Source organism: Aplysia californica, unplaced genomic scaffold, assembly GCF_000002075.1.
Source record: "Aplysia californica isolate F4 #8 unplaced genomic scaffold, AplCal3.0 scaffold00072, whole genome shotgun sequence".
NCBI classification, from domain to species: Eukaryota; Metazoa; Mollusca; class Gastropoda; order Aplysiida; family Aplysiidae; genus Aplysia; species Aplysia californica.
In genome coordinates, this window is record NW_004797342.1 from 1,691,539 (window position 1) to 1,705,347 (window position 13,809).

A 13,809-nucleotide genomic window follows, 5' to 3' on the forward strand; every position below is an offset into this window, starting at 1 on the left:
AGTGTGTAGTTTGTGAGTGAGGTGATGCAAGACAGAGAGTCAGAAAGGATAAGGAAAGATTTGTTAGGAGAATTTTCTACAGAGTCCAGTGCCATGTCAATGGCAGTGGCCTCCGCAGTGAAAATGGAGGCTTCAGGATGGAGTCTCCTCTGGTGTGTACTGTTGGAAGATAGGGCTGCGGCGCCCACTTCATTGTCTTTTTTGGAGCCATCTGTGAAGATGAGCTCCGCACCGGGGTATTTATCTATTAGTTTTTTGTATTCTGCTTGAAAAGTTTCCATGTGGTGTCGAAGACTTTTTGTAAGTCGAAAAAAAAAATCACAATGTGCTCTTTCCGAATGAAAGCTTCCCGAATCAAAGTTTCAAGTCGGACGAGACGGTCAATAGTAGAGCGATTTTTGGGAAAACCGCATTGGAAATTGGATAAGGAGTTTGAGGTTTTGAGAAACCACATTAGACGTTTGTTAATAAGTTTTTCCATAAGTTTGTAGAAACAGTTTGTAAGTGCTATGGGATGGTAGTTTCATGAGTTAGAGTGATCTTTTCCTGGTTTTGGGATTGGTATAATAGTGGCAAGACGCCAACTGTTCGGAAATTGTTGAGAATGCCAGAGTTCATTGTAAATATCACGGAGTAATAGGAGTGTTTCGTCTGGGAGATGTTTGATGATTTCGTTCTGTATTTGATCAGGGCCTGGAGCTGTGTTTGATAGTTCTGCAATATTACATTTTAGTTAATTATAGTTTTCTTCATTTGAAGAGGTAGAATCAACAGTTGTCTTTTCAGAAGACATTTTCACTTTTTTAAATTCAGGGTTGTAATTTTGGGTAGTGGAATTTCCGGACAGGGGTGATGCTATACAGTCAGCTACTGTGTTTTCAGTCTCTACGAAAGAGTTATTTGGTTTTAGGATGTGTTCGATTGTGTCTTTTTTAGTACCTTTTAATTTCTTTATCATCTTCCAGACTTTGTGCATTGGTGTGTTGTTGTTTATTTTAGAGACATATTTTTGAAAAGATGTTTTTTTGGCCGTTCTGATTATTCTGCGTGCTTGGGCTCGCGCAATTTTGAAACTAGTGAGGTCTTCGTTTGTTTTAGAGTTGACGAACTTCCTGAGAGCTGATTTTTTGGCAGCAACAGCTTTTTGTCAGTCTTCGGTGAACCAACATTTATTTTTTCAAGGTTTGGTGGATAATTTTGGTAAATGTTTTTGAAAGATTTCGAAAAGGGTTTCATGAAATCGATCAGAAGTTTGTGTTTGTGTTTAAGATAGATTGAGTTTCTCCAGACATTCCACGTGAAACCCATCCCAGTCCGCTCTTTTAAGATTGAAATGGTCCGGGATAGGAGTTCGGTGTGGAATGTCTGGAATTAGGTCGATGAGGAAGTGGTTCGATCCCTGTGGGTCATCCAGGACCGACCACTGAAAGTCTGGAATTAGTTCTGGATCACATAGGGTTAAATCTATGGATGAAAAGTTTAGTTTATTTGAATTTTGAAAAGTTGGGGAATTGTCGTTAAAAATACTAGTATTGGTTTTTTGGTAAGAAATCTTCTATGATTTTATCTTTAGTATCAGTTGGTTCATTTCCCCAAATAGGGCTATGGGCATTAAAATCTCCCAACATGATGAAGGGTTGTGGGAGCTGTTCTCTGAGGTTTATTAGTTCTCTTGAAGATAGAGGATAATTTGGAGGGATGTATATTGAACAGATAGTTATAGGATGGTGTAGGGTGACCCTGACCGCAACTGCCTGAAGTGTTGTGTTAAGATGTATTTGTCTGTGCAGTATTTGGTTATTTATTAAAATGGAGTTGCCCCCAGAGGCGATTTGGTTGTCGGTGTATATTTGGTTGTAAGTTTGATAGTTTTTTAATGTGAATGTGGGTGTCTGCAATTTATTTTCTTGTAGACAGATTACATTTGGGGTGTGTGAGGTCAAAAGATATGAGAGTTCTGCCTGGTTTGCACACAAACCGTGAATGTTCCACAGAAGAACTGCAATTTTTATTTATTTTGAGAGCATGGGTTCAGTACATTTCTTTTTGGTCGTTGGTGACCGTTGTCTTTGTTTTGTTTTGCTGCAGTCACGGTGGACCGCAGCTTTTTTTGAAGGAGAGTGTGGAGGGGTGGGAGGACCGGGGTCCTGGATGCGGGTAGAGGAGGGGGTCCGGAGCAGGGAGTGGGTGGAGGGGCTTTATTGGATGAAGGATGATGGGATGGAGGTTGATGTGGGCGAGGTGAAGGAAATGGAGGTTGAAGCAATGAGGGTGTAGGATGTGGTGATTTGTGTGACGATGATGATGATGATGGTGAGGATGTTGTGGGTGAAGATGATGATGGGAGTGATGATGAGAATGATGAGGGTGAGGATGATGAGGGGGGGTGAAAATGAAGATGGCTGAGAGGGTGGTGATGAAGAGGGGGTGTGGGCAGATGGCGGATGGAGAGTGGGAGAGGTAGGAGGGGAGGAAGAGGACTCCATGTCCTCCTCCGCCTCCAGATTGGAGTGTAGTATTTTGCAGGTGTTCTGCCTTCTATGTGTCTGAAGGACCTTTCGAGTTGGGTTTACCGACCCTGGGACTGTCTTCAGAACTTCTAAATATGTTTTTGTTGTATTCTTCGGCGTCGATCCTTTTGGGTACAGCGTTGCTCTTGCTTGAGCGAACGTTCCGCCGTACTGGGCCCTATGTGTGAGGATGGCTTTCTCCTGACACCACTTCGGACACTCCGTCGAAGATGCAGTGTGACCCCCCTGTCGACAATTTGGACACCAGGGATCTGCAGAGCAGGTCTCCCCAGAGTGTCCTTCCTTGCCGCAGCGAGGACACGCTGCACCACGACGACAGCGCAGCTGTGTGTGTCCAAAGCGCTGACAGTTGAAACAGCGCATCGGTTTCGGTGTATATGGTCTTACTTCGAGTTCTAGGTATGGGAAGTCTAATTTTGTTGGTGGTGTGGGTGTGTTGAAGGTAAGGATCCACGTGTTGGTACAGATTTCCTTGCCATCCCACCGTATTTTGAAACGACGAGCATGGACAATTCCATCGACCTCATGAACCATCTCTTCTTCCGTACAGCCGCAGAGCTCTCGGCTTTTGATGACACCCTTGGATGTGTTCAGACTTCTGTGAGGCTGAACACATACAGGGATGCCACCAAACGAGGTGCAGGCCAACAGTTTGCCTGATTCTATACTGGAACTGACCTGTATCAGGAGGTCCGTGGATCCTAGTTTTTTTATGTATTTTGGTTTGTGTATACCGAAATCTTTAAGTGACTTGTGTATCTTGAAAACGCTTAGTGTTGTGAGATTTATGTTTTGATTTTCATCTTTTGGGGAGATCACCAGAAATGGTGACCACCCCAATGATGTTCTTTTTGGCAAGTCCCAGATGCTGAGCCCGAAAGGCCCTTCTTTCTCTTGCCCAGGCCAGGAGTTGCACCTGCTTCTCCAGTCTGGGACTTGTTGGGAATTGGGGTGGGAGAAATGTTTTGGATTGAATCCATGTATATTTTGTTTTTTATTCATCTCCAGGGCTCCCCACCCGCCACCGAGTCCAACAAGGGGACACCACTTGGAATTCCATAGCTGGTGTCAGGGCTACCCTGGAGGTATACTCCCAATCAGACAGCAAGAAATCTTGCCTTCTAACCAAGATTGGCCAAAAAGTGAGTGCAGTAGGCCGCTGCACCCGTCCGTCTAGACCGAATCCAGGGCCAAAGTGGCGTGTTGGTGAGGGAAGCCACACCTGAGCCACCAGGGTCCCCTTCTCCGGTCGTACGGGTCGCACCCCACGGTCAACTGGGTGCCTCGCGTTGCGGGGATTTGGGGCGGTCGACAGATCGGAAAGAAAGATAGATGGACAGAAGACATATCAGGTACGGACAAAAGATGCCACCCCTACATCACAGAGCTAGTGACATACGAGTGGCATCCCACCAACGGGGGGGTTACACCCCCTGTTGATGGGACAGCCAACTATTTTTATTTTATTCCCCGCTCAGCTCGGGGAAGGATGAAAGAAGAAGGAAGAAAGATGATAGAAGACAGACGATACACCAAAGCAAGTGTCGTCCATGTGCACCTGAGCGTAGATGTCTATGGGTGACAAATCGCCAGTGAAGGGGTTGCACCTCCTGTTGGTGAAGCAGTGGGTCTATTTATATCCCCCCGACCCACTGGGGGTAAGTTGAAGCTTTCTTACGCCTTATAGTCACATTATAATTATGTATTTATGTATGTGTGTTTGCCATTGTAAAACAAAGTGCCCTTCTGGGACAAATAAAAGTGTGATTTATTATTATTATTATTATTATTATTATTATTATTATTATTGAGAAGAGACTTGGGTACACCATTACGACCCAGAGAACAAAAGACAATCGAAAGAATACAGGCACACTGGCTCACCTAGCCCCAAGAAGTTCAAAGTTGTTTCATCTGCAAAGAAAGTTCTTATGACTATGACAGTGTTTTGGGACTGCGATGGTCTGATTCATATGGAATTTTTGGAACAAGGATCCACTATCAACTCTGAACGATAGATTGAGACCCTAAAAAAACGTAGAGCATGGCTGTCACGAGTTCGGCCCGGAAAAAATGCAATTTTGCAACATGACAACGCCCCTCCACACATGAGTCGACAAATGCAAGATGCCATGAAAAGTCTCAGATTTCAAGAGACCTTACCGCACTCATCATACAGTCCAGACCTTGTTCCATCTGACTTTTATCTTTTTCCTTAGTTGAAGGAGTACCTCAAAGGAAAACGTTATGCAGATGACAATGAAGTTCAAGAAGATGTGCGTCGCTGGTTCAGAGGAAAAAAACCCAGGAATTTTTCGCCGACGGCATGCAACAACTTATTCGCCGTTGGCGGATCTGCATCAACAAAGAAGGCGACTATGTTGAAAAGTAAAGGTACCGTCACGTAGCAGACATCCTAAGCTTTCATTTGGTGTATAACTTTTGTATGTAGTAATACAAAAGTAATAAAGAAATGATGCACTTGGAGGCAAAACTTTTTGAACGACCGGGGTAGATCTAACATGAATGCTGCTTTGCGGTGTCACCATGATTAGATTCAGGTGATGAATGTGCTAGATCTAATATTTTTAGCTCCGATTCGGATTTCTGTTTGATGAACATGTGATAGTCACATTCAATTTTCTTAATATGCTGAAAATCCCATAATGATCTAGGTGTTTTCTGTCAAGATACAAGTACAGTATTAATGTACGCCATCTGCTTCCTGGTACATGGAGACAAAGGTCTTGTGTTCTGTGTGGTGTGTGGGGGAAAAGTGTTAATAATCGATGGGATCTAGACAAAGTTATATTCAATGGACACAGAGGTGACAGTCTGTATTTGAGAGTTGGTGAGATAAAATCTTGGACAACTCACTAGGGTATAAGTTCTATACCAAGAGAGCAAAAGAGTAATGAAGGTAGGCATTTGCTGAGTTAGCACTACAACATCATACACACCCTACCATCCACACACATGGTGGCGTTACATCTGGCCTCCACCACTATCAAACTCACCCCCCTCCCCCACCCCAGCCCCCTTGCACACAGCATGCCTTTACAAATCAAAGGAATGGCATCCCTGCCATATTTCGATTTGGACTATATTTACCTCTAAAGAACTGCTGCAGTCATTCTCTAAAATCACGCCAGCTCTAATTCCCTGTTTTCTTATGGGTACATGGTGACCAAGCAGTCTGTAATAAAACAGAGAATAAAACAATTTCATGAAGATGTAACGATCAGCAACAAAGAACAAAGACTATGACGGATTCTTTAAAAAAACCTAGAACTTCATTTCAATCACTAATCAGTTGAAGTATAAAAAGACGTAAAATTTCTAAATCTTAATTTAAGAGGATATGGCTGACATACTGCAGTAGTTTCTGCCCGAGATCTTACCGTTTACAATCCCGGTTCACTTTATATCCCGCAGCTTTAAGAAAACAGAATTTTTACTCCACAAAAGTCACCCTTAAGATCCTACATTTCAGATCATAATTGGTCGCTTTTAAGCACAAGGGGGCTATCCCGAGAAATGCTGTCTTGAGAAAATCAAAGGTAAAGTTTTTGCCCCTTGTTCAATTTCTTTAAAAGTCAAGGAGAGTTTTATCTATAACCAAACAAATATAGACACCAATGAAACCAAACTTCTCTTATGGGCAGGGCAATGCCCACTTTTGGTGTAGGTCACGATTTCTGGAAACCCCCGAAATCTGGGTTAGCCCGCTTGTCCTTAAAAGCGACCAATTCACTGAACAAAAACCCATGCAGGCACAGCTGATCAACCAAGCTGTAAAAATATACCATTATTTTAATGCCCGTTGCGTCACAGATCAGCCACTCTTGTGAATGTAATCACATCTCTGTTGTAAATCTCTAATGTTTGTACCAGACAGGATTAAGACAAGGTGTGAACTCTTCAACATGTTTGTTTTCCCCAACATAGCACTACCATCCGAGCTCTCCACCTGAACTTACATCACAAGCCGGGTGGGTATGGTCTACAAGTTCGCATCAGACGGGATCACACCGAACTGTGAACTCTTTGGCGCTTTTGTTTTCCTGACTGTTGCAGTAGGTTGTCTCTACCCATGGATTTTCTGGACAGACTTAATTTTAATTTTACTTGGTGCAGTCACAACACTATATTGCGTTATAACAGAGGAGGGAGAACTCGGTCAGAGATGGAAAGCAATAAATTTTGGACATGTAAAGAGGAAAGGGGAGGAGCAATAGGATTGGTGTTGATCTTGAAACTCCCAATTGGACAAGTAAATAAGGCATGCCTTGTGCCCTTGTGGATGGTCATCAAGGTTTCCCGTTCTTTGCTTGCCAAGAGTCACGTCAGTTCATTTTAGAGTAAGGGAGGATCATTTTACTGATAGTGGGCCTGATCATGAGTCATCATGGGTTCTCACCTTAGTGCGTTGATTAAGATTCCTTTTGCCTAAGATCCCAGATTTTCCTTGATACCAAGCACCCGGTTCTTATGTGGAGACTATGGTATTTTCAATATTTTCTGCAATTTATTTTGATGATACAAAGCACATAAATTTCGCTAAAATTGAAACTGTTTACTTCTGTTAGTGGACAGATATTTTCATGTAAAATTCCTACTAAACATACCAAATAAAGGAGAATTTCACTGCCACTTTGGGGAACCCCTGTGCGCATGAATACTGTTGCAGCAGAAAGAGACAGGACTGTTTTCCTCTTTCATTTCTCTTTTTATGCCGTCTGTTCATGGAAAATGTTCATAGCTGTTTTCTTAAAACTACTCTTTCTTACTGCCCCCCCCCATTTGCCCCCTCCTCTGGGCTTCTGACTCTTTCTGCAGCCTTTCTAATGCTACTTCTTGGCTTCTTCTTGCTGTTGTCTTTCAGTCACACCCCTGATCTTATGGTAAGTAAGATCTAACACCTACCCTTCTCGGATAAGGGCAAAAAATCTTGGAGGACTCGTGTGAAAGTTGCACACGTTAAACGTTCCTCTGTGGTTCTAAAATCGATAAGAGTAGGCTTTGGCTGCCATGCGGGCAAAATTCAAAATTCCTACCAAACTGAAAAGGGAGTGCTTATTTAGGCCACATATGGCCTAAATAAGGTAAGGGAGGGGGGTTTAGCTTATTTAGGCCACACATGCTCAAACTACCCTTTTAACAAGTCTCATTTAGTACAGTTTTGTCTCAGTGTACAACTTATCTTGTAAATCATAATCATAGTGTTGTAAGAACAAAGAACAATTAGCAAAATTTTGCTCAATCCCAATGGTTTGAATGAGGGCCAGATTTTTCCTTCATGGAGGGGCAAAAGCTAGGCTACCATTTTGGCACACTTTGGTCAAGTGAAAATGTCAAATCCTCCGAATGGACTTCCGGGTCAAATTTGGGGTATAAAAAGTGTGTACACAACGTGGCTGAGTCAAAGTTACACTATCTTTGCCTGAGTGGCACTCTCTCATACTGTCTCGTAGTAGTACATGTAGTAGTAGTAGTAGCAAAGATCATGTAGAAAATCTTTGGTAGTAGATTCTATCTAGTAGGCAGTTTAGTGAACGTGCACGCGGCAGGGCGAATCGGCCTCGATAAGCCCTGTAGACTTTTGTGATCGGCCACGAAGCCTCGAGTTTTGATGGGTCTAAACAACTCACAGTTAATCGCACTGCCACATCCGACACCCTGTACTGTACCTCAATAAGCACAAAAATTTCTGTGACTTTGTATAAAGGTGTTTTGTAGTTGAGTTCTATGTAAAATTCTCAACAAAATAATGTACATTTGGACCGTACGTTATTTAGACACTCATGCACACAATAACATTCACACATTACACACACACACATACAAACACACTATTACATTTACTCTCTCTCTCTAGATCTCTCTCTCACCACATCCACACACAAAACAAACACATACACACACACTCACACACACACACAGACACACTCACACATACACACACACACATACACACACACACACAGACACACTCACACATACACACACACACATACACACACACACACAGACACACAACTCTTACCCTTGGTCCACTTTTCATTTAGTATCATCCTATATTTTGAAATAATCCCCTGCACTAAATAAAAAGATCAGTAGAATCTCGACCTTCGGAATCCATGGTTAGTTAAAAAAATCTACCATATGATGTGGCCTAAATAAGGTAAGGGAGGGGGGTTTAGCTTATTTGGGCCATATGTGGCCTAAATGGAGGGGGTTTTAGCTATGTAGCCTAAATAAGGTCACCCAACTGAAAATGTTTAATATGTCCCGCATGCTCATATGACCTTATACAGTTGTGAGTGCCATAAAACACACACATACATATATACCACCAAAAAAAAATCCCCAGAGATATGAATATAAAGATTGAATGAAACAGAACATCCAACACAGTTAGTTGATTTACTTATGTAGAGTTTAGTAAGAGTTTTAAATATGTTGCATACGAGCTGAAGATTAGAGATATTACTGGAGAGTAACACAAAGAAAAAGAGGGAGGAGAGCAAAGGATTTATAGATGTTTGATAGGAAACACGAAGACATAGTTGCAGGGCAACAATCTATCAAGTCAAAGTAGGACCAACCATAGGAGATGTAGCAAAAGAAACAACCAGAGAGATGTAATGAATTATAACAGTACATAAGAAACTATCTGACAGATGATGAAAGTTTATCTCAAGATATCTAAATCTCCGACTTACCACAAAAAAAAGATCAGAAACCAGAAAAAGCTCCTCGAGTAATGATTCAACCACAAAGACAACGCAAAGGATTCAACAACGCACCCAATTTAACACAAAATTTAACACTAAATACCTTAAGATGAGTGTAAATCTGCTCTTTGCAGCAAAGCAACCCCCTTTGCATTGTAGCTGTAGATCAGGCTCTGACTCAAAGACCCAAGCTCTGTAAAGAGAAACAGGAACTTTGAAAACACTTTGAACTATAATAATTTTTTTTAAATAATAATAATAAATAATAATAATAATAAAAATAATTATTATTATTATATTAGCTCTTCCATCAATGTCTGATGATTACCAATACATCCGCAAAGGAGAATATTTCTGTAGCAATATAGAAGAATTAGAAGAATCAAAGGATAAGATGACTTGTGGCTTCTGCTGTGGTCGATGAGACTAATTCTGGCACAGAAAAGTTTGCCACATTTTGAACATCTAAAAGCTCTACTTCCACTTGTGGATGTGCGCAGCTTGCGGGCTTCTCTCTTTACTGCGTCACTTTTCGTCCGATTCTGTTACTTTAAGTTAGCTTGACGGCTTAGGGTCACAGGGTTACTGAGCCCTGAAGTGACTTTGCCGGTGTAGGTAAAGAAATTTGCATTTTTGTCAATGTTTGAAACGATATAACTTCTTCCCCATCCCACACAGCAAACCAATACACTGATGTACTAAAAGCTCAATGTCTTGAGATTTATTCTGAGTTAGAAAGGTTAATTTCTGTGCCTTGGAGTTTGTTCTGGACAAGTGATTGCAGAGTACCCAATCTGTCCTATTTTAGTTACATGCTTATGAATAATTGATTGATTATTTAAAAATGAAACAACAGATCTCGCCAAAAAATGTGTTAAACTGACTATGAATATCATGTCTTTTACCATGAGAAATCTTAAATCAGCACAGGTAATAATAGTCAAGTTATAAGAGAAGAAAAATGCACATTTGTATTTTTTAACAAAATACACTCAGCGTCAGCTCTTGTTTTACCATTAAACATGAGACAGTTACTCTGCATTTTTTCATGAATCATGCTGTGTCTGTGGCAGCCTGCAGACAACTAAGAAAGATATATTATGCCATTTTAAAGAAAACACAAAACTGTGTAAATTCATGGGTAGAGATAAACTTCTTGTATAGAATAAAAATAGTGACAGTTAACACATTCATGCATAGTTTTTGTGTCGGAAATATGGGTGGACACTTATGAATGTAAAGAAATCAGAACATTGTCAATTATTGCAAATGGTCTTAGAAACCAAAATAAAAGCTGGAAAAGTCTGGTGCTGATTCAGTGTCACTGGATAATTAGAAATTATTCTTATAACCCAATTACGAGAAGTCATCTCTGTTATACAGTCAACTTACAAAACCTAGACTTAACGTTTTAAGAAAAGTAAGGAATTTCTTATTATTATACAGGGTGACTGCCAACCAAGCTTCCCAATTTTCAAGAGGAGCTCATCCATTTTCCAGGGGCATGTTACATAACAATGACAGCGCACACTCCATGTATACACACACACACACACACACACACACACACACACACACACACACACACACACACAAACCCGCACACACAAACACATGTAGGTACATTATATCCAGTCAGCAACATGTCAGTGTGGCACTAGGGTACTGTGTGACTTAAGTATTTCAGTCTGTTCTTATTTACATTTTCCCCTCATTATATTCGCCTACATAAACTATATAAAAATGAATCTTGTTTTGAGTTTGAGCCTGAGAAAAGGCCTAGAACCAGAACATCGACTGTCAAGAACTAGATTTATATAATAAACATGAAAGACAAAGATTATTGCTCTAACTCAAAAGGGAAGCATGCCAGTTTGTCACAGGCCTCGACTGTACTCTGCATGATGGAAGTTATCACTGACACTCTCAAAAAGAGTAAATGAATGATTGATTGATTGATTGTATGAATCGAATTTCATTTTTTAATTGTTTTTAACTAAAGAACTTTCATTGTTGAAATTTTACAGAGTAATAGTAATATCTTGAAAGGCTCAAGTAGACCCATTCAGTGTGAGAGTTGTAAGAAATATGGGAAGGCAAGATGCAGTGACACTGAAAATCCGCGAATCTTGAATAGAAAGCTAAAATATATATACAATACATGTAATTTACTATCAACCATCCAATAAAACACGAATCCTTTAGTTAAAAAGCACGGCTTGCAAGGTATGAGTTTGACGGATCCCGATTCCACACAAGGCCGGCTGCATCAACGCGCGCTTTGCGGACAGCTCACGTAGTAACCAAAATTCTAAATACAAAAATTTGCTTCCAAGTTCAGTTTTTGTCAACCGGTGTTGCCTTCAACCCCATATTCCCTCCCACGAGTGTATCTTAAAAAAAATAAAATAATCCACCCCAATCCGGAGTCCTATACTTCGCGGAGCTCAGACTTTGAATGAACTTTGGTGACCCCAACCATCGCCGGCAGGCCTACTCACAACGCGAACGCGCAGGTTCACTGACGGGTCACGATGACGAGCCCGACAAGACTCTTGTATAACTTTTTTTCTTTCTTTTTATTTTCACAAGTGACAGCACTGGACTATAAATATTGATTTAATTTCTACGGGACACAGCGTCTGTAATGCAAAACCTGCAGGTTAAAAAAGTTGAATTATCAGACTACTACCGGCAAATTTCTGGGTGGTAATAAAAGCGAAAAAGGATCTTGATTTTCCCGATCGACCTTTGATATCACAATTACACTTCCGCTTGCCGCCTGTTCCCATGAAACGTACTCTCAGACCGGGAAAGGCCGTATAAATATCACAATTGTGACCGGCAAAATTGAACCCAAGGACGTTATTGAATTTCGGTTTCAAATCTTCGAGAGCTTTTATGTATTTTCCTGGGTTTTTCCCAGGGCAATTTACAGATTTCCTCAAATTCCCAGGGCATTCCCAGGTCTCAGCGATTTTTTTCAAATTCTCGGGGGATTCCTGGGGAACCCGGGATTCCCCGGGCCTGTCAGTCACCCTGTTTATAGGTGCATAAAGGTTGCAACTTAATGTCTGTAATCTTGAAATACAGGATGATCCATTTTTACGGAAAATCTCACACAAAATTTGTTCGAGAATGTTGTAATTTGGGACAGAAATAATTCATTCAAAAAGAATTTGTTTGACATAACATTCATAAAGAAGAAACTTTTTTCACAAACGGAAATGGCATTCATAAAAACCACCTATAAACACAAAAAACAGTAATTTAAAAAAATCTTTAAAGGAAAATCATGTAATGATTCGTTAGTTTTTTCTCTTTCTTTTATTCTTAAAATTCAATTTTTCCATCCCTGTAACATTAAAACAATATCTTTTTTCTCTTACAGAGTTAAAAAAATATTTTTTAAATTCTGGAGTTCTGAGAACCAGTGCTCTATATGTCCTACTTTAGACTCAACACTTTTTAACAAGCCGTTCATAATCTTCAGTGGTGGCCAAACACAAGGATCCATTGAACCATGAGTGCTCAAAGCTACACACACTTTACACGTTACAGTATGGAATTGTTTCTAGAGACAATAAGGGTTAGGGACGGGATTGCCCAATAGATGGCATTTGTGGAGTTAATATCCTGAAAGGTGAATATGGACCTTTCCAAGGAATCAAATGTCATCAAGGAAATGTTCATGCTTTTTAAGACAATCAAGGAATCATGAACACATTGCTATCCTCTCATCCATGTCAGCTTCGCAAAAAGGAAAATGGTACAGTCGTAGATGAAGATTTGTCTTGAGAATGCAGACCATGTCAATACATGAACGAAAATCCTAGCACAGACATCTCATGGGAGTCATCTACTGAATTCTGCACCCTGGTGACATTTAAGGGGGTGTGAATGGAGTAGTTGACCTGAAATGGTAATTTTGTCTGGGAATTTTTTGGTCAGATTCTCTACAGGTCCTAACTGATGGAACATCTCCACCCCAGACATCAAAGAAGACCTTAAGGGCACTTTAGAGGGTGGCCAGCAGGCTGACAAAGAAGCCTGACAATTTTTCGGTATAAAATTCTATGTGTGGTGCGCGGTATTTCATTAATCTCGTTTTGGCCCCAGCTCTATCTATTATTGCAATCCTAACCCTACACCTTCACTACCCTTAACTCTACCCCTAACCAATAAAAACTTACCATCGATATTCCAGTACTCTTAGGGTCAAAACTGGAGATTGCCAATCTTTTATTCATTATGGTGATTGTTACAAACACTGGTAGTGGTATTCTGTCATCAAGCACATAGATCAAACTAAACTAAATGAAGAAGATGCCGAACTTGGAAAGCGGAACTCAACTCATCAATTAAGAGATCCATTACCATCGCGAGGAAGGGTAGCCCAAATAAGGTTGGGGGGTTGTTTATCAGCCCAAATAAGCACTTTACATTGAAAAGCTAACAGACAGAAAGATTTTTTTTCAAATGTTCAATCTCATAATAATCTATTTTGGTATAATATGTCCTCATGTGAGCCTTGTCTTTTA

The 13,809-nt window shown here is 40.6% G+C and overlaps 1 protein-coding gene across 2 annotated transcripts in view; it reads right to left on the bottom strand.

The window, feature by feature from the left end:
• LOC101851631 overlaps positions 1-13,809 on the bottom strand; it is a 96,026-nt gene that overhangs the window by 43,824 nt on the left and 38,393 nt on the right. For both annotated transcript variants that reach the window (XM_035968651.1, XM_005093935.3), the window contains exons 11-12: positions 9,372-9,461; positions 5,643-5,727 (exon numbers count right to left, since the gene is read on the bottom strand). In XM_035968651.1, coding sequence (XP_035824544.1) covers positions 5,643-5,727; positions 9,372-9,461 — 175 coding nt within the window. The remainder of the gene's footprint in view (positions 1-5,642; positions 5,728-9,371; positions 9,462-13,809) is intronic.